The 19744-nt window shown below is 64.4% G+C and overlaps 5 protein-coding genes across 6 annotated transcripts; 3 read left to right on the top strand and 2 right to left on the bottom strand.

Annotated features, from left to right (window-relative positions):
* The first annotated feature begins 245 nt into the window (after positions 1-245).
* Positions 246-6421, top strand: CHLRE_06g308700v5 (uncharacterized protein). Its single transcript, XM_001691163.2, has 9 exons — positions 246-575; positions 740-848; positions 1028-1087; positions 1215-1269; positions 1437-1623; positions 1790-1880; positions 2111-3063; positions 3315-3425; positions 3654-6421. The coding sequence occupies exons 1-9, from the start codon at positions 561-563 to the stop codon at positions 3876-3878; spliced, it is 1806 nt and encodes a 601-aa protein (XP_001691215.2). The 5' UTR covers positions 246-560; the 3' UTR covers positions 3879-6421.
* A 54-nt stretch (positions 6422-6475) lies between these two features.
* On the top strand, positions 6476-11234 carry CHLRE_06g308650v5 (uncharacterized protein). Its single transcript, XM_043063754.1, has 6 exons — positions 6476-6706; positions 6839-8736; positions 8982-9214; positions 9506-9635; positions 9972-10186; positions 10490-11234. The coding sequence occupies exons 1-6, from the start codon at positions 6628-6630 to the stop codon at positions 10755-10757; spliced, it is 2823 nt and encodes a 940-aa protein (XP_042924460.1). The 5' UTR covers positions 6476-6627; the 3' UTR covers positions 10758-11234.
* Positions 11235-11280: 46 nt separating this feature from the next.
* On the top strand, positions 11281-12991 carry CHLRE_06g308600v5 (uncharacterized protein). The gene is made up of 4 exons (XM_043063753.1): positions 11281-11440; positions 11567-11658; positions 11845-11955; positions 12173-12991. The coding sequence occupies exons 1-4, from the start codon at positions 11341-11343 to the stop codon at positions 12329-12331; spliced, it is 462 nt and encodes a 153-aa protein (XP_042924459.1). The 5' UTR covers positions 11281-11340; the 3' UTR covers positions 12332-12991.
* Position 12992: 1 nt separating this feature from the next.
* Positions 12993-14545, bottom strand: CHLRE_06g308533v5 (uncharacterized protein). 2 transcript variants are annotated; one of them, XM_043063752.1, is made up of 3 exons: positions 14191-14424; positions 13860-14003; positions 12993-13669 (listed from the first exon to the last, which is right to left on the bottom strand). In XM_043063752.1, exons 1-3 carry the CDS (start codon positions 14357-14359, stop codon positions 13638-13640), a joined length of 345 nt encoding a protein of 114 aa, XP_042924458.1. In that variant the 5' UTR covers positions 14360-14424; the 3' UTR covers positions 12993-13637. The 2 variants fall into 2 exon arrangements, with proteins under 2 accessions (XP_042924458.1, XP_042924457.1); XM_043063751.1 differs by having other exon boundaries at positions 12994-13669; positions 14191-14545.
* A 765-nt stretch (positions 14546-15310) lies between these two features.
* CHLRE_06g308500v5 (uncharacterized protein) lies at positions 15311-19731 on the bottom strand. Its single transcript, XM_001691307.2, has 8 exons — positions 19375-19731; positions 19053-19167; positions 18415-18791; positions 17665-17811; positions 17316-17405; positions 16856-16943; positions 16587-16694; positions 15311-16160 (listed from the first exon to the last, which is right to left on the bottom strand). The coding sequence occupies exons 1-8, from the start codon at positions 19693-19695 to the stop codon at positions 16021-16023; spliced, it is 1386 nt and encodes a 461-aa protein (XP_001691359.1). The 5' UTR covers positions 19696-19731; the 3' UTR covers positions 15311-16020.
* Positions 19732-19744: the final 13 nt, after the last annotated feature.

Raw genomic sequence — 19744 nt, 5'->3', positions numbered from 1 at the left:
GTCAGATGGCAGTTGTAGCGCATCGGTCATCCAGCCCCGGGGATAGCCGCGCTCGGCTGGGCAACCGTGCCACGGGTGCATGGCAGCCCCATGTCAGCCCCCAGCCCCCAAGTTCTGCATATGAGTATACAAATGCATTTAACTCCAGGGTATCTGCGAGGGGGCCGCCCGGAGGGCAGAATGGAGGCCCATCGAGCGTTGGCCCCGGCTTGACATTCTCGAATCCGAGCGCGTCCATCAAACTAGAGAATGCTCTTATCCACACAATCATAACCCAGCTCTACACTAAATATCTTCAACGTCTAAGACGCCGAAGGCTCGTCGTCTGGCGCTTGGGCTTCCGCTACAAACCTGGCAGCGTAGCGCTCGCCACGATGGCGCTGCACCTCGTTGCTGCAAGCTCTATAGCTTTGGCGGCCGGGTCATACGCCGCTCGGCGCTTGTCCCGGCCGCTTCGGGCACTCGTGCTCGTCGCCATTGCGTTCGCTTTCTTCGCGCTACCGATACTTAATGGCCGCGAGGACCCCCTGCTGGCACAGTCATTGTGCTGTATCTTGAGTATGAGCGCCTTCAAGGTGCGTCTCCTTCGTCGGCGCCCGCCGAGGGCGGGCCTTGGCTGACTCGTGGATGTTGCAAAAGCGCTGCGTCACAGGGTCGCCCTCAACGCACGCGCGCCCGTCGCGCCCCAGCGAGTAAAAATCTCGCTAATTTGGCTCCCGCGTTCACCTTGCCCATGTAGGCGATTGCGCTGGCGCAGGGCCGGGGCTGCCTGGCCAAACCCGACCTTGACTTGTGGACGTTCCTCGGCGTGATGCTGCTGCCCGTCATTCCCCTGCCATCCGCACCAGGTTCGTGCGTTATACGTGCTGCATGCACAGCTATTGTCTTTCAATAGTGGACGCTCAAACCCACATCGCATCCTATGGCTGTCCTGTCACCTGTACTTCACCCAACGGGGGCACCACCCACGCCTGCGCCACCCCACCTTCACCTCCGCCCACGTCTGCGTCCGTCCATCTCCACACAGAGCGCTCCAAGCATGCCGCGATCGCGCTCCGCAAGGTTCGCGCCGGCCTCACCAAGCTCAGTGAGTGTGGGGGCTTGCACGCATGACTGCCGTATGCAATGCACGGTACGTGTAGTTGTGCACTGCTTGGGAATCACCATTACCCAGCCCGTGCCGAGCCCTCACCCCGTCTTCCATGTGTGTGCAGCGTGCTTTGCCGGTTTGGTGGCTTCCACACTCTGGGCGATCCACCGCGTGGAGAGGTGCGTGCGGCCATACATGCGTGTGTGTGTGTATTGCGCGTTTCACGATGTGTGCGTGCCGTCAGGTGGCGTTTCCCGTAGTCGACCTTACCACCCGACCCACACTGCATATGCCCGGTCCGCTCGACCCTGCCCCCTCTCCGTTTCCCCCCGATCCCGCCCCGCAGGCTGGCTGCCGCCCCCACCGCCTCGCCCCGGGCGGTCCTGGTTGCGCGGTGGCTGATGCTGGCCTGCCACTGCGGCGGCGGCGCAGCGCTACTGCTGGAGGTGGACGGCTGCGGCGACCTGGTGGATGCGGCGGCGCTGGCGGGCTGGGGCGTGGCGGCGGAGCCGCACTTCGACCGAGTGTGGCTGGTGGGTGCTGGTAATAGGAGGTGTGGCCGTAGCGGGAAGCACAAGGCGCCGTGGACATGTGCGGGTGTGTATGTGTGTATGTGTGGCTGGTTGTACGCGGTATGGGCGGTGTAACCTACTGCCGCCCGCCGGTGGCCTGTGGCTCTGCCCTGTGTCACGGTTGCAGTCTTCCTCGTTCACCGACCTGTGGGCTCGGCGCTGGAACCTGACGGTGTCCTCGGTGCTCAAGGCGGCCTTCTACGAGCCGGCCATGGAGGGTGAGAGGGGCAGAGCAGGGGGCGGGGTGTGCGGGGCGTGGGGCGTGGGAGGCGTCTGCGAGTTTTGGCACTGGGGATTCGGGGCTAGGGCGTCATGCAATAGCGCGGGTGCTCATGGATCCTGCAGCCAGAGTGGGCTGCAGTGCATCCCACTGTGCGCGCCATGCCCTGCCTTCCTTCCGCCTAGCACATGTACACCACTGGCATCCCTCTGCCCGCTGCCACCACAGGTCGCTTCTTCGCGGACGGCCCCTCAGGCACGACCTCAGTTTCGTCCGCGTCCCGGGCGGCCGCAGCCACCCCGGCCGACTCCAGCTCTGCCACGCCCTTCCAGACGCCCGCCACCCCCCTGGCAGCAGCTGTAGCGGCCGCGCCTGCTACTGCCGACGCGCGGCCGTCACATGCCGAAGTGGCGGCCTGGGCCGCGGCCGCGGGTGCCGACACACCCACCGCCGAGCTGAACTCCGATGAGCCCATTCCCACCATCGCTCTGACCGCTGCTGACGCGACCGCTGGCGCAACCGACTCCACCGCCATGACCTCGCCGACTTCTTCCCACCGGTCGCGCAGTGATGCGGCCTGCAGCCTGGACCCCAGCAGCAGCGGCAGCCGCACACTGCTGCAGTCGGAGTGGAGCGCCGGCCGCAGCAGCGCCGCCGCCGCCACGTCGCCGCACCTCCCCAGCGGCGACAGCTGCAGCGGCGACAGCTTCCAGCGCGACCCCGTCCAGTCGTGTGCAGGGCTGCTGGCGACTACTGCCGGCGCGGAGGCCGCCGAAGTCGGCTGCGGTGATCAGGTCAAGGCCGAAGCCGCTGCTGAGGGGGTGCCGGCGGCGGAGAAGGAGGAGGATGGAGAGACGGGGCCTGCCGGCGGCGTCAGCCCCAATGGGCTACGCCGCCGCCGTGTCAACAGCCAGCGCCCGGCCGCCGATCCTGCTGCCGATAGCACCCAGGCCGCACCTGCGCCCACACCCGCACGAGCTCCCGCACCCGCAGCGCCGCCGTCTGTGGCGCACAGCTGCGTCAGCAGCAGCCGCGGCGGTGGCGGCGGGGACGTGCGGCTGCGCCGCTTCCTGTCGGGGCTGCTGACCTTCTTCGCCAGCGGGGTGTGGCACGAGCTGGTGGCGTTCACCATGACTGGCCGCACCACCGGCGGCAGCTGGCTGCTGCTGTTCACACTGCAGGTGAGGGTGGATACTGGGTAGGGGTAGGGGTGGGGGCTGCGGTGGGGCAGGCAGGCAGGGAGAGGACATTTGGGTTGCAGGTGTGGAGCGGTGGGTGGGTGGGTGGGATGGCATAGAGGGCAGTTGGTAAGAGGGAAATCGGGTTGCTGTGTGGGAGGACACATGTGCGCACACACAAGATGTGGACGATTGTCGGCACGTGTGTTACACGGGGCACTGAGCGGGGCTGTCCGGCTGTGTGTTGCCGGCAGGCGGTGATCCTGATGGTGGAGTCGGAGCTGCGCAAGGCCACGCGGCGTGCCGGCGTGCGTGTGCCGCTGTGGGCGGCGCGCGTCATGACCCAGCTGCTGTTCATGTCCATGGTGCGTGACGTGCGCAGCGCCTGTAACACGCAGCCCTTACTTGCTAGAACTGGGCGCGCTGTGGATGTGTTGCTGTTATTGTGGGAAGGCTGGCAGAATCCTTACGGCCGCTGCTGTGCCTGGCACTGTGTGGCCACGCCCTAGGGAACCGCTCACCGCAATCCGCGTTGCGTGCCAATGCTCCTGACTTGCACCGAACCTCCTTCCCCTTTCCCATCCACCCCGCAGCTTTCGGTGCTGTGGTATCCGCCCATGCGCACCACCGGCATGGTCGACGCGCTAATGGCACAGGGCGACCGCGCGGTGGCGGCCGCGGCGGCAGCGGCGGCGCGACTAGAGGCGGTGTTGCTGCCGGCGGTTGCGGCGGTGGTGCCGGCGGCCGCCGGCGGCGGCGGTGCCGGTGTCGCACAGGGCGTGCGGGCCTGGCTGCTGTCCGCTGTCACCGCTTCGTGAGATGGCATGGAGTGGTGTCGTAAGGTGTAGAACGCAGCTGCGGCCTGCCGGAGGGAAGGGATGAGACGTATGGCATGTTGTGGTGCGGCACGGCCCGGCACGCCATGCTCACGGGGGACCAGCAAAGGAAACAGCTACTCGAGCGTCTAAGGAGTGAGTCATCCCTCAAAACAGGGGTGTGGGTCGTTTGAATGCGCGGGATGGACTGCGCGAGGGAACCGCATGCGGGGTGACCTGGACAACCAAGGCTAAGGACCACGGCCATGCAAATGCATACTCGCCACGTGTATGGGCCTCAACCGAAGCGCAGGTCCTGTGTTGTTGTCTCAATTTGAAGTTAGGTTTGAGTTGTCGCTATGGGTGTGGCTGGGCATGCGCCTGGCCTTGATAGCTGCAGTTACTGTTGCGGTGGCTCAGTGGAGAGACCGCTGTGAGACTCGAGAGGGTTGAGGGGTTGTGCCGCGTGCAGCACAGTCTGCTTGGTTGTGGGCACGATTGGGATCCCGTTCGCCCCATGAGTGATTGCTCATCAGGGGTCGAATTACGGGACGGCCGTGCCCAGTGTGTTTGCGTGTACATTGGAGAAGATTGCACCCAGTTGAAATACGTAGGGGTTTAGGAGCGTTGCTTGCTGAGTAGGAGTTGCTGAGTGCACATGCGTCTTGAGTTGCGGCTGAGTTGCAGGTTCTGGCAGCTGCCCTAACTCCACGCATTCATACACAACATGCGTGACGTATCTCTTTTGAGGATTTGCGTGCATCGAGAGGCACAGCAGTCCATTCCAATAATGCTATTCCAGGTGGATGTATACGTGGGTAGCTCTCGTACGCGTTGTTTTGTGTAGGGTAGGTAGGGCCAGCATTTGGCCAACCGTTACGCGGGCTGCAGGCAAGGCTCCACACGACGTGAAGAGAGAGGTGCACCCGGGCCAGGCCGGGTCGGGGGGGGGGGCAGCGTGTTTGCTGCTGCTGGCCAATTGCCGCGGGCTGTCGAGAGGTGCTGTATGCCGTGCGTGACGAGACGCACCTGGACGCCAGTTGGCGGCTTTGCCTGCGGGCGTGCGGCCTTTTAGGACGAGGCGAGACGAGACTTTGCGTGAGAGACCGTGGCGGGGAGGAGAGGTGCAGCAGCATAGCCAAGGGCCCTTGGTCAGTGCTTGGGCTGAAGGAGAGAAGCCGAGGTGTGTGTGTATCGTAAACACGAGCCGTTCTGAGGGTGCCGATGAAGCAAATGACAGTACCCCCAAAGTGACATGCAAGACGTACGAGACGTGTTCGCGGCGGCTGGCTGATGGTGCGCCAACGGTGCAGCGGCACCATGCAGGTTTTGTTACGCCACCGACATCTGCAGCTGGCTGGGGGTGTTGCTGGCTCGAAGGACGTCCATGTGGCACTCGCCCTGATGGCTGATTGCCACCGCCGGAACCGCCGCTGCCGAGGCCGCCAGCTGGCGGCGGTTCCTTCTGTGTGACATTGACGTGGCGGGCGTGTTGGGCGCTGCTGCAGACACGGTTGGTGCTGCTGATGATGGAGGTGGCGGAGGTGGAGGAGGCACGGGTTCCTGATCGACACAGAGCTGATGACCGTGCTCAACCTGGCAGCCCTGGCGGTTCCGGAGGGCGCTGGCGGAGGCGATGCCGCGGTCGCAGCCGCAGCCGGCAGCCCCACGTGCCGTGGGCGCCTGGCGTCTGGCGCGTTGCAGGAGCTGGAGCTGGAGCTGGAGCAGGCTCTGCTACAAATCAACAAATGACGGAGGTCCCAGCATGAGAGATTGCATTGGGGGACCTGCTGACGCTGGCATGAGAGGTGGGCCTGATGGGCGACGGCGCAGCAGGTGGATCGCGGGCGTGCGTGAGTGGCCTGTATGCTCAAACCACTGTCACAGTGTCACCGCGTGCCGTGTTCAAGTGGGCGAGGCGTGGCCGCGTGGTTGGCAGAGGCGGAGGGTGGTGGGTGCGGCAGCAGCGGAGGTGGAGGAGGAGAAGGAAGAGGAGCACGGGCCGCTCGCAGCAGGTGCCGTTGCGCTGTCTGGCTCCCACCCGCGCACTACTACTAAGAGCGACGGTGGTTAAGGAGGAGGAGGTTGGAGGGGGCGGTGAGCGGCTGCAGGGGCAGCACGGCTGCCGCGGGGCAATGGAGTGCTGCGGTTGGGCCTGCCAGGAGGCGCACTCTGCGGCGCTGCGGGCGGGCCCTGGGGAAGGCTCTCCGCTGGGTGGGTACGCCGGCTTGCTTAGCGGAGCGGCTCCCAGCAGGGGGGTTCTCGAGGGGTTCCCCCGGCCCACATAGACATCGTGATGAGGTTGCGGAGTTTGTGCAGGCGCGGGGAAGGCGGGTGTCGACCAGGCGGCATGCAGGGGTCGGATGGTCCGGGTGGATGTTCATGTCCAGAATGACGTTCGTGTACCATGCCACCAGAACATCCTATCGACCTTATATTTATAGAGGCAATATCATAACACTTCCTAGGCCGCGCGGTCGTAGCTCCTTACCCTGTATCGACGGAACGTCGGGAGGAAACTGACGTTGCCGGTTTCGTGGTTTCTTGCCGATGCGCAAAGCACAACGAGCTACAAGGTTATGTTTATACTAAATTGACACGCGACACTGGCTAGAAGTCACGCTATTACTCTTGGCGACAATTTGTACAAGTGCATAGCTTTGTTTCAGCGCAAACCTTATCTCTGGCTTAAAAAGCGTAGCGACAAACAGCGGATGTGCTGAACCAAGTTAGCAACAGGGCGCGCGACGTAATGGACCCAGAGGTTGCCCCGCCCCCGACTCTTGAGGGCGCAGACCCAACAGAGGGCGCTACTGAGGAGCGACAAGCGGGTAAGCGGCAAGCGACAGTATTGTGCGACTGAGTTGGCAGCAGCCTTGTCTTAGGTGCCGCTGGCCAGAGGCTACCCTTGTTTACCTCCGCCGCGGTTGCCAAGCATGGCTGTTCCTCCTAACCCCACACAGACGATGCTGGGATGGCGCCTGGTGACGACTATGTAGAGCCGGGGGCAGGGGCTGACACGGAGGCAGAACCCGAAGCCGCGGAGCCCGAAGCCGCGGAGCCCGAGCCCGAAGCAGCGGAGCCCGAAGCCGCGGAGCCCGAAGCCGCGGAGCCCGAGCCCGAAGCAGCGGAGCCCGAAGCCGCGGAGCCCGAAGCAGCGGAGCCCGAGCCCGAAGCTGCGGAGCCCGAAGCCGCGGAGCCCGAAGCCGCGGAGGATGCGGGTGCGGGCGACGACTCGTATGCAGATGACGCATTTCACGAACACGACGAGGCGGCAGACGACACGGAGGCTGCCGAGCCAGCGGCCGCCGAGCCAGAGCCGGAGCCGGAGCCGGAGCCCGAGGCCGAGGCCGAGGCCGAGGCCGAGGCCGGCAACACAGAGCCTAGAGGCGTGGGCGAGGAGCCGACCGCGGATGCAGCGGAAGGGCCGGAGGGTGGCGGCGAGGAGGAGGTGCCGGAGCACAGCGGCAAGATCCTGACCTACATCTCGCCCTCCTTCGAGCGGGCCGCCAGCGCGGTGTACCGAATCCAGGCGGATCCTGAGCAGCTGGCCGCAGCCAAGGAGGCGGTGCTCGCCAGCATCGCCTCCGCCGCGCCCTCACGTAACGCTAGCAGCGTAGCGCGCGCATCCTCTGGCTCCGCTTCCGGCTCCGCCTCCGGCGCAGCCGCCGCTACCGCGGCCAGCGGCGCCGCCTCCAAACGTGAGTCATTCTCCTCCCAGACAGCGTCAGCGTCAGCGGCAGCGGCGCCGCCAGCGGTCAGTGAATCGGCGCCGGGGCCTGGGTCGACAGCGGGCTCAAAGCCGGCCTCTAAGGCGGGATCCTTCTCATCGTCGGCGGCGCCGCCGGCACTAGAACCATCCGCATCAGCAGGGACGGGTGCGAGCCGAGGCGCCTCCTTCAGTTCGGCTGCCCCTGCGGCCGCGCCGGAGGCGTCGGCGGTGTCGGCGGCTTCCTCCTCACTGCGGAAGCAGCAGAGCGGCGGCTCGGCGGCGGCGGCGACGGACAGGCCGCAGGCCTCCGCGCCTAGCGCTAGCGGGGCCCCCAGCGGTGCTGCCTCCCGGGCGACAAGCTTCGTGGGAGCAGGGCAGCTGTCACAGTCCCAGTCCCAGTCGCAGTCGCAGCGGCAGGGGTCGCGGCCGGGGAGCACCGAGCCACTCGAGCCGTCGGCGCCATCGACATCGTCGGCCGCGGCGCAGCCGCCGCTGCTGCCGCGCGGGCTGTCCTTCGCCTCCAACACCAGCGGTCCCGTCCGGCGAGCACCCAGCACCAGCACCAGCAGCAGTGCGGGCCAGCCCGTTGCGGAGCCGTCGCTCGCACCTGCAGCCCTGCCATCGTCATCACTTGCAACAGCAGTGGCAGCAGCACCACCGCCGCCGCTGCCGCCCCTGCCCAGCAGCGCCGCCGGCTCGAGGCCGCGCTCCGCCGCCTCAGCCGCCGCCTCCGCTTCCAGCCCCGCCGCCACCTCTGACCCCGCGGCTCCCGCCTCGCCCCCGCCCCCGCCCGAGCCCTCCTCTCCCCCGCCGCCCCCGCCTCCTCCGCACCACCTCAGCACCACGCGGGTGCAGCCCAAAGGCCCGCTGGACGCCTGCGCGGCTCAATCCGCCAGCGAGCACGTGCGCACGGTTTGGTCCACCGCCAACATCTGCGGCATCCGCTCACTGCCCAACGCCCTCAACCCCGACTTCCGCGAGCGCCTGTATCAGGAGCTGGTGGCGGCGGCGCAGCGCGAGCGGGCGGGCGACACCAGCGGCGACCGCGGGCGGCGCGCCGACCTGAGCTACGGGCTGGAGGGCGGGCCGCTGGCCATGCCGCTGAGTGTAGGGCAGAAGCAGGTGGCGCGCATCCACCCGCTCAGCGGGGTGAGTTGGAGGGGTGTCTGTTGTCGGGTGGGCACACGGGGTTGGACCTGGAGGCACCTGTGTGTTTGTGAGGTGGCGGGGGAGGGAACCTGTGGGTTTGGGCGAGGTGGACCGAGCCACCACGCTTGGGTGCAGCTACGGGCTGGCGTGGGCTGGCGGCTGCGGCGGCTTTGAAGTTCTCAACCCAACAACTCTATGCTCTCCCCATCTTCCGACACACCCTCCCCCCCATCTACGCCACGCAGATGTTCACACAGTTTGAGTACCTGCCCTCCGAATACGACCGCGTCAAGCTCATGGGCAAGTTCGACCGGCTCAAGCACAAGCTGAGTCAGACCACGCCCTCCGAGTTCGTGGTGCGAGCTCCCCCCGCGCCCCCCCGCGGCGCCCCCGCCTTCTCCGAATTCGCCTACGTGACCGACCCGGCGGAGGCGTACGACAGCAGCGTGCTGGCGGACAATGACGTGGGCAGGTCCAGGTGGGTGGGCGGCAGGATTTGTAAGGGGGCTTCAGGGTTTGTGGGGGGGGGGTTGGTTGGGGGTTGGGGTTGGGGTAGTTCATTCCAATCCAAAAGAAACGGGGTGGGGGGCGTGGGTGCGGGGCGCGGGCGGGTACTAGGGCAGGCGTGGGGATGCGGACGGGGCTCTGCGGTGTGGAAGGACGCTGTGGTGTTGTGGACCTCACACCACCTCACACCACACCTCACACCACACCTCGCACCACACCGCACCACACCAAACCCACGCTACACCACACGCACACGCCACAGGGTGGTGGCGGGCCCCTTCTACCCGGCGGGCCGGCCCAAGTCTGCCACGTCCCTCAAGGGGCGGCTGGACGAATGCATGATGGGGCTGTGTCGGCAGCTGAGCGAGGACTGGCCCACCGGCTTCCTGCAGGTGACTGCCGGGGGCGCGGTGCTGCTGGGGCGCTGGGGTAGCGGGGGGCCTGGGACAGGGCGGGGCGGGGCGCTGGCAGGCATATGGGTTGCGACTTGCGGTTGCGGCGGCCTGGTGTTGAGCTGGTTGCGGGGCTGGGAGCTTGCCGCTGCACACACCCTCCCCTTCCACTGACTCCCAGTCTCCCACCACCACCACCACCGCCGCCGCCGCCACCACCACCACCACCACCACCACCACCACCACCACCACCACCACCACCACCACCACCACCACCACCACCACCATCTCCACCACCACCATCTCCACCACCATCTCAAACTCCTCCTTGTCCAGATCTTCGAGGACAGCAACGGCAGTGTGGTGGTGTCGTTCGACAAATCCCGCGCCGTGTCCGAGGGCGACCTGACCTCCTACATGAACACGCTGGCCAAGCGGCACCACCTGGTGGCGGCATTCCACCTGCTCAAGGACGCCACGCAGTGGGGGCTGGTGGACGCCGACACGGGCGCGGTGTTCTACGTGCTGTGGCCGCCGTGGGTGCGGCACAAGTGAGTGCTTAGGTCGGGAGGCGGAAGGGTGTAATACTGTAATGCGGTGGATGCTCGTGGTCAGGTGGTCAGGCGGGGGTGGGTGTAGTTGACGCTGAGCTGCATTGGGTGTTGCGCGGATGGGACGGCATGGGTTGGAGGAGGGCTGGGGACCTGGCATTGGGATGTGGCGCGATGCGGTGGAAGGGCGCGGGTAGCATTGGGTGCTGTCAAGCCGTGTGCCCGATTGCATGCTTGACTGCTCATCACCTTGTCAAGTGTATTCACAGCCGTTGCTGCCTTGCACTGTGCCGCTGCCCACAGGTACCTGGGCCCGCACGCCGCTGCGGCGTTCGGTGAGGCCGCCAACGGGCGGCCGGGCACCCGCGGCAGCGACAGCAGCGACGAGGAGGGAGGCGGCGGGGGTGGCGGCGGCAGTGGCGGCGCGTACGACGGGGAAGAGGGGCCGCGCAGTGGCGGCGGGCTGCTGGAGTCGTACGGTGATGGCGCCAGCATGGGGCTGGGTAGTACGGCAACGGGGATGGGGGGCGATGGGTACGGCAGGATGGGCAGCGCGATGCGGGCGGGGTAGTGCATGTTTGAAAGTAGGCAGGCTGGGGCTGGAGGCTGGAGCGTGGGGCTGTTGGCTGGACGGGAGCGGGGAGGAGGCGTGGCGTGCGGTCATGTTGATGGAGTAAGCAGTCTAAAGGCATGCAGACTTGATAAGGAAGTCGATGTACATATCAGAAATGTCAGGTAGCTAGGTCACAGAAACAGGAGTTCCCACAAAACGTCCATGAGGTATGAGCTTGGACATGAGTGAACCCTACGATGTGCAGGGCCATGGCGTTGCTGACTCGCTGAGACACCGACGTTGACTGGTGCCAGGCAGTAGATACGTGCACAGTTGCAACAGGTGACACTGAAGGTGACACGCAAGTGTTTTGGAAGAGCGTTGTGAAAGTTGTCGCGGTCCGGGGCACGGCATGACGGCGGGGGTAGGTGGGGGCGGCCCAGGCCGGCAGCCAATCGGGATCCCCATCCTGAACCAGATTCATCGCGGAAACACTGGCCAAAACCCTGCTTCCCTTTTGCTTACAAACGTGCGTGTCCCTGCTACCAGCTCCTCACCAGAACGCGAGCTTGCGCTGTCGATAAGCGCCCAACTTGTGACCATGCACACGCTGTCGGCAACCCACCTTAAGGCTCCTCGCCTGGCTGCTACACCACGGAGGCTTCAAGCTCTAGCCACAGTCCCCCGCGCAGCGGCAGTAGGTGAGGAGGCTTGCGAACTCCAAAGCTTGCACCGAATTGGTGCGCCGAGACCGAGACCTTCGCTGTGCACTCGGATCCAAGCTGCCAGCCAGCAATCAAATGATAATCTGTACGCAATCTGTGCAGGGGGCCCCGTGGCAACCCGGCCTCTGCTTCTTCACGCGGGCGAGACGACGATTTCGCTGCCCTTTTCCAACGAAAAGGCACAAGAGCTCCAGGCGAGACCTTGTGCCCAGGCTAAACTTCCAGTGACATGTTCCCAAAGATCCTCGCGTTTTGGGCTGTCGCGGGGCAGGGCCCGAATGTGCAAGCACGGCCCTGCTCCGGGCCGCTGACCCCACGGCCTGACCCTGTGACCTACCCTTCCCCGTCTCACGCAACCCCCCTTATCACCGCACCCACAGGTCGCCATCCAGAAGCTGTTTCAGACATTTGCGGAGAAGCAGAAAGCGCAAAGGCCAAAGCGATGGGACATGATGGAGTGGCAGCACAAGGACGAGCAAGTGGGCATCGAGGTGCGCTTGCCGTCCAGTGCAGGGCTCCTCCAACCACTATTAAATGATACCCAAACCCAGAACCAGGAACCAGCCCATGTAATGCGGAGGGTATGTGGCGCGTGTTGGAGAGGCCGCTCTACGCCACCTGCTTGCCGCCCCAGTGTGTCCCCACGGCTCGCCAACAACCCCCAGACACGCAAGCTCCGTGATTCCACGCTCCTTCTCTTTGCTGCAGATCTTCTGCAACCCTAACGCTCACACCACGGCCTTTGACGCCAAGCTGCTGGTCACGCTATGGTCCCAGGGCGCCGTTAGCGGAAGCGGGCTCAAGGTGACGACGGAGGCGCGGCTGAGCACGTTCACCTCGGACCTCGACAGCTTGCTGCAGGGCTGAGCGGAGCTGGGGTAAAGCCCCGAAGACCACGGACAGATTAGAGAGCATGAGGAGGCTCAGTGAAAGGCAGGCCAGAGTATGAGGGCTGAGGGGTGTAGCCGTCCATGGAAGACGGAGACGGAGGCCGAGGGGGTGGGAGCGCAGATGGAGCGGTGGCCAAGGTGCGGCGGCATAGAGTGGTGGGCTAAGTGCCCTACCGGCTGAAGTGGACCTGGTCGCAGGCCGGGTCGTGCATGGGAGGGCCCGTGGCCCTGGAGGTGCTGCACCGCTGGTTGATGCTAAAGTGGGCTGGCTGCTGTCATGTGTGCGGGTCATGTGCGTAGATGGTCTGAATGGCAAGCTTGTATGTACTGTGGACATACATTTGGGTGATGGTGGGGGCTTGGGATGTGGTCCGACTCTATTGCTACGGTAGTGCTGCATTGTAGAAGCGTTTGCTATCGGCCTATCGCCATGGGGGTACCGTCGCTACTGCTGCCGGGCTGCGGCTGGCCGCGGCGGCGCAGCATGCTAGTGCTCGAACTTGTGCCCGACTTGTGCGAGGTTGGAACCAGGAAGGCGGTACGGTACTTAGCGGCTTGGTGAGACGGTGACTGGGCAGCAATACATTAGCACCCAAGAACCACCTGCCAAGCGTCACAGGCTCACAGTGCATGCGCAACAGTTTCGTTACATTTCCACCATGCTTCCAGCGCAGCCCGGACCTCTCGGCACCTGCCACACCCCAACCGACTGCACACACTCTCTCGTAATGTCCTGGCTGGTAAACAAGCCGCCCAAGCGTTACTACGCAACAGTGACTCCTGGTGGATGGCTCCCAGCCCGCCGGGCGTTCCGCCGCGCAAAAATTCCCGCCGTGCTACTCCCGATAGATAGACTACCTCGGTAGCCAAGCCGTCCCTCACGACGTCGTGCCCACGCGGCCCAAACCGGATGACACGGGGAACGGCGGGGCCACGGGCGGTCCCGAACCGCACCACCACAGCTCCGAAGTCAGCCCGCCGCATTGCCAGGCGTTTGCACCACCTGCGCGCCGCCCTACCTAAGGAATGCGGTGCGCCAAATCCTCCTCCAAGAACCCAGAGCTGCAGCCATACCACTCACACAGCGTCGCGACAGGCAGGAGCTGCTGCCGCGCCACGTCGTACTGCCCACATGTAACCATGGGTGCGTTGACGTGCCGCCATTGCGTGTGACTAGCCAGCTGCTGGCCACCTCCCCGTGATCACCGCTTCATTCTGTGACTCCTCGTCCAAAGGGCAAGCTCAAACTCATTCGCCCGGCACGCCCCCGCACGTGTCAGCTGTCAAGCTGCACGCCCGTCCTGCCTCCTGCAACCTGTAACAAGCAGGCATTGATTGGCGAGTAGTCAGATACCCGCGCAAGCCATGTGAAAGGCCGGCACGCTGGCATTGAGAACGACGGACACACAGGGACACATCTCCAGGATTAAACCACGGTCGGCTACTTTCATGGTTCCGGCAGCCTGCCCTGTTTCCATGTTCACCTCTATAGTGCCCATCCTTACCTTGCTCCGTGCCATACAGCCGCTCAAGCCAGCGCCGTGAGGCGCTTACTTGGACTCGGCCTTGGAGACCACAATAAGGGCCGGGGGAGGGGTGGGCAGGGGCTCGTACTTGGCAGGCCCGTGGTTCTTGTCCGCGCGGTTGTACTGTAATTTTAAAGCAGAAGGAAAAGTCATTCCAACGTCTGCAGCAGGCCGGGGTCGCGACCGTGCGGTGGAGCGCATTCGCTTGCCCACACAGTGTCGCGTCCACCACTCGTTCGACGTGCCTCCAACACTTCCGAGTAGGTAGAAACCTAAATTGATCCCTCCCCTGGCAACGGTGGGTGCCCACATGCTCTGGCGCAAGCTGGACCGCAAGCCACCACAAAATGGCCGCCGCTCAGGTTTTGTCCTCGCACCTTAATGGGGCGCGAGCGCGCGTGGTGCTTGGCACCCTTGTGGCGGGGCTGGGAAGCCTGGCAAGCCACGTTGCGGGAAGAGACGGCCGACAGAGCGAACATGGTGCCTGCTAACTTGGCGGACTAGCCCAGGTAAGGGAAAGAGGTCAAGTTGCCTAAGACACGAGAAAGTGATTAAGAGGGTGCTTGTGCCCAAACTTGCAGACCAGCGTTGGCCAATCGCGAGGTGCACCCATTCTCCTGAAGCGCTCTTCCAGGCGCGCCGGCCTCATGATAAAACGTCATATCTCTTATGTTTATAGCCATCGCGAGCCGATGTAGGTGGCTGGGCGGACACACACCTTGAGGTTAAGCCCCGCGCGGCAGCAGCCTGCGCACCCCGCGCTGGCGGTGGCAGCCTGCGTGACATTCCGTGGGGCCTGGTTCACGACCCCTGTCCCCCTTGCACCGAAGGATTTTGTCCTCCGCAACGGCCATGGCGTTCCAGCCGGGAGCTCTAACAGCCCCTGCGCTCACGCGCGGAGAGCCACAGGCTGGGGCCATTCGGCCAAAGCCATGCGCCGTGCATCAGGGAAGGCCCCTGCCTGGCAATTTGGTTGCACCACTCGCGAGCGGACGTGGCCAACCTGCGGCCTGTGCCTTACCACTCCCCCGTGATACATGTGCAGTTGATAGCACCCGCACTCGAAGGCCATAATGGCTGCCCTGGAAGCAGGCGCACATGGCTTGTGTTCTGGCCACCCATTCTCACGCAGTCACGCCCATCCTTGCGCGAAAGCTGTATCCTGGGGGGCGTGGTGGTGGTGGTGGGGGGGGGGGGTCGAGCTCCGGAGACCGCTTCCCTTGTCTTCCCTTGGCGCGGCACCCTGGCAACCGCATGGGTTGTGCTCAGCGTAGCTGGTGTGGTCTCCGGGTCTCCCCCTGCCTCGAGAAGTCCACGTAGAAAGGGTCATTCGCGAGTCAGTGAAGGAGCCGACTGCTGGGCGCCCTCCGCGAGGATTGATGGTGATGAGGGCACCCTCAGATGGACAAGCGCGCGGAGGGACGGATTGGAATTAGGGCCAGCATTCTCAGCCATATACAGTGCAGATCGTAGAGACCCATCCTCTTCGGCGCTCCCGCCAGCTGGCAGTGGCGCGCGAGCAAGCCACCCAACACGTCGACACCGGCGCGCCTGTCACAGCAGGCACCGCACAGTGCTGCTCAGTGTCAATCGCAACTTCCGAGGGCTGCAGCTTCCCCACGCATCAATGCACACCTCGGAGCTTGCACCGCCCTCATCCCTGCGCAGCGCGCGTGTGCGTAAACAATCACCGTCACGCCCGCAAGTAGTCCTCATGTTCATCTGCTCTCAAGTCACAGTCGGTACAGCCCCCGATGATACAACAAAGAATCAGCTACAATGCAGGGCGAGCAGCATCCGTCACCCTACGCATGCCCCTCTCCCCCTACAAGTTCCTGTGGTGGCAGCACGGTCAGTGCGTGCGAGTCGGCAGCGCAGACGCTGCCCCCAAAGCTTCGCGCTGCGGGCACTACCGCCTGCCGCTTCCACCACCCTACCGGTTACCACGCCCCAGCCCGGCGCGGCCTGGCAGCGGATCAGCCAGAACGCCAACCCGCGCGCGAGGGCTCGTCTCCTGTCACAAGTCGTCATGTTGCCGCCATATTCTATACACACCAGACACTAGTCGCACACACGCCACCAGCATCAACATCTCCGTGCTGCTGCTCCTGTCGTTGCAGTTGCTGCTGCACGCACTGTCTTACGCGCTGGCGTGCGCGGCCTTCTCGGCGCGCATCATGTCCACGAACTGCTCAAAGCACACGTCGGCGTCGTGGGGCCCCGGGGAGGCCTCGGGGTGGTACTGGATGGTCATGGCCTTCTTCTCCTTGAACACCATGCCTGTGGGGGGGGCGGGAGCAGGGCGGAAGGCGGGTCAGGAGTCGGGGGTGGTCGCATGACAGGTAGACCGTGAGACGGGAGCGCCTAGCACTGGCCACTTGCGGCTACCCCGCCGCAGAATCCACACGCAAGCAAACGCCTTTACCTTGCCTCAGACAGTAACCCATCGCCCCCTGAAGGCAATATCGATGCCGTACGTCCCACTGTTCCACCGCCGCGTTGCGTTCTCATGCGCCCATGTCTCACGCCCCACTCCTTGGCACCATCTTACTGATTAGACAGCCCCGCTGCGCCCGTCTGTTCCGCCAGCACCTGGCGCGGCCCATCCCTCTGTCAGGCCCTCTTTCCCTGCCCCTACCCTCTGTCAGGCCCTCTTTCTCTGCCCCTACCCCCTCCCTCTCCAGCTACCCCATGTGTTCTCCCCACCTGCGCATGTCCCGTCGTTGAGGTTGATGTGGGTCACCTCCACGCCCGCGGGCAGGGTGGAGGGGTCCACAGCGAAGTTGTGGTTTTGCGCCGAGATCTCCACACGGCCTGGCAGGGGGTTGCGGAATTATATAAGTGAGCGGTGGGGGTAACGGGTATGACCGAGGGAAAAGGGCCTGTCACAGCATGCAGAAAGGACGCATAGCGGGTTGCGAGAAACGATGTGACAGCAAGACGCGCGGGGCAGGGTGTGTGGCGCGCAGGCTCACCAGTGGGCATGTAGCGGATGGGGTGGTTGCCGCCGTGGTGCCCGAACTTGAGCTTGAAGGTCTTGCCGCCAAACGCCTGGCCCAGAACCTGTGTGGGGCGAGGGAGTGCACAATGCAACGGGATTGCCCAGAGAGTTTGCTTGCCTGTTGTGGCCCTTGTCCGGTGTGCCCCTGCCCACGAGACCCCTGTGAATGTGCCTGTTTACTTTGCCTGCAAGGCTGGGCGTCCACCCATTCCCAAGATGCCCCCATCCTTGCTACATGATTCCTACAACGTGGGGGGAACATATCGTTTCCCTTGTCCCTTGCTCGCCCACCAGCCCTCCCTCGTAGCCCTTTGCCCATCACTCCCACCATTCGTATCCACTCTCTGACCCCTCGTGACCCAGTTCGGCCCCTGTCCCCCCTGCGAGTCCCCCACAGCAGAAACACAGGAACACGCCCACACACACACACGCACCTGGTGCCCCATGCAGATGCCGAACACGGGCTTCTTGCCCAGAATGGCCTTAGCGTTGTCCACCGCGTACGGGGCGGCGGACGGGTCACCCTGCGCCGGGAGCCGACACCATGTGTGTGTGTGTGTGTGGGGGGGGGGGGGGCATGCACAGGTACAGTCAGGGACGGGCCATCCTGCTTTGTATGCCAAACACGCCTGGATTCCGCGTAGCCGCAGCCAACCATATTGCCCTCTCTCTCCCACTCCATGCCCATTTGCCCCTGCACCCCAGGCTCCAGCCCCTTGCTCTTCAAGCTCCCGCGCTCCCACCTCATCCTCCTCCCGCCACTGCCACTGCTGCGCTACTTACGGGGCCGTTGCTGAAGAAGACGCCGTCGGGGTTCATCTTGAGGACCTCGGAGGCGGGGTAGGTGGCGGGCACCACGGTAATGCGGCAGCCGAATGAGGCCAGGCGGCGCAGGATGTTGGTCTTGATGCCAAAGTCGTATGCCACAACCTGAGGGATAAAGATGGGTAAAGCGGGGAGTGGGTTGAGAGGTGGGCTTGGAAAACGGACCGACAGAGCGCGCGCAGCAGTCTGATGGACATGGCGTGGTGGCAGCTGTAGCCAGCAGGCTGGGTGTCCGGGTTGGGTGCATGCTCCTTGCAAGTGGCCTGGGGCACCCAGGCAAGTACATGCTCGGTGTGACCAGCCAACAGCGGCCCCACCCTCGGCGTCTGGGCGCTAGTACCAAGTACTGCGCGATCCGACAGGTTCGTCACTGCACGAGCTGCACTGTCAACTGCAGGCCGCAGCTGCTGGCTGTCGGTGTGGATAGCGGCTGGGCACTGACCCCAGTATGTAGGGAACCCTTTTGTGTTGCGTGCCCTGAATCCCTCCGTTCCGCGAGCCCGGCCTTTCATCAACGATTTCCTAATCAAGTCGTTCCCCGGTCCCCTTTTGAGTCTGTGTCACGCCCGCCCCTTACCTCACTCTCAGTCTTCGGACTCCCCACTCCCAGCCTCTCCCTCCTGCCCTCCCTCCCTCTGCATTCCTCACACCGCCTTCCCACCAGCCTCCTCTCCTTCCCACCCACCCGCACCGCACCGCACAACTCACGTGGAAGGGCCCGTGCTGCTTGTTCAGCTTGGCGCGGTGGTTGAACTCCCACTCGTCGGTAGTGCCCTTGCCCCACTCGTACGGCTCCGTACACGACACCACGCTCAGCAGGTCCTTGCCCACGATGGTCCACCCCTTGGCCATCGTCACCAGCTCCGCGTCCGTCTTGGAGGCGTCGGTGGTAACCACGCCCACCAGGCAGCCCGTCTCGCGCAGCACCTTGGTCAGCGCGCGCGTGTCCAGGTTGGCCAGGCCGATGACGTTCTCCTTCTTGCAGTACTCGTCCAGCGACATGCGCGAGCGGTAGTTGGACACGACGCAGGACAGGTCGCGCACGATGATGGCACCCAGGTGGCACTTGGTGGACTCCATGTCCTCTATTGGGAGGGAGGGAGGTAGGAGGTGGGGATGCGTGAGGCAGTGCGTTAGGAGGAGGTATGTGGTGAGGGGCAGGCAGTGCGGTGGATGGCCAGGTGCTTCGGCGGGGCCAGGGGTGCCGGGTGAGGGCTGCGCTGTGCTGCCTCCGGACTCAACTCTTGTTGGCTGACGATTCCTAGCTCAGCGCCCATTGATATTTCATCAAACGCACAGCTATCTTGCGACAACCATGTATCTGGACGACGTGCGCTTCAACCGACCTAGGTTGATCCCGACGTTGCCGATGTGCGGGCACGTGAAGGCGACAAACTGGCCCTTATAAGAGGGGTCCGTCATAATCTCCTGGTAGCCGCTGAGCGAGGTGTTGAACACGACCTGCGGCGCGCGTCAAAGCACACCGTTCGCGAACAAGGGTTGGCATGTCGGTGCGACAACGTGCTCCTACAACAAGGCGGCTCCCCCAGTGGCCGCGCTCCCGGCGCAAAAATCCAATTCATCATGCAACACCAGCAATCACCGAGACCAATTGTGCACCGGACGCGCTTCGCTGCTTCAACCAGGGTTTGGAGTGATGGTGCGCACCTCGCCAATCTCCGTGCCGGTCGCGCCGAAAGCAGTCGCGTGCCAGACCGAGCCATCCTCCAGCACTAGACGAGCGTTCCTCTTGGGGAAAGGGCTAGCAGACGCGGCGGCGCGAACCACCAGGCTGCGAGCCCTGCCGCCGCTGACCGATGCGGCGCTGCGAGCGAAGCCCAGGCATGCGGTCTTGCCACTAGCGCGAGGAGCAAAAGGCGTAATCACTTGACGGCTGGAGGCTTGCGCATGGGCCTCAACAACGCAGCTGCGGGTGCTCTGAGTGGCACCCGCAGCGATTCTCTGCTGCACACCCTGTTTAAGCATCATGGTTGCTATCACGCCACTATGAGGCGTGGGGAGTGGTGGTAAACAACAC

Source organism: Chlamydomonas reinhardtii, chromosome 6 (assembly GCF_000002595.2).
Source record: "Chlamydomonas reinhardtii strain CC-503 cw92 mt+ chromosome 6, whole genome shotgun sequence".
NCBI lineage: Eukaryota > Viridiplantae > Chlorophyta > Chlorophyceae > Chlamydomonadales > Chlamydomonadaceae > Chlamydomonas > Chlamydomonas reinhardtii.
The sequence above is the reverse complement of the archived record's forward strand: the minus strand, read 5'-3'. Positions and strand labels throughout refer to the sequence as shown.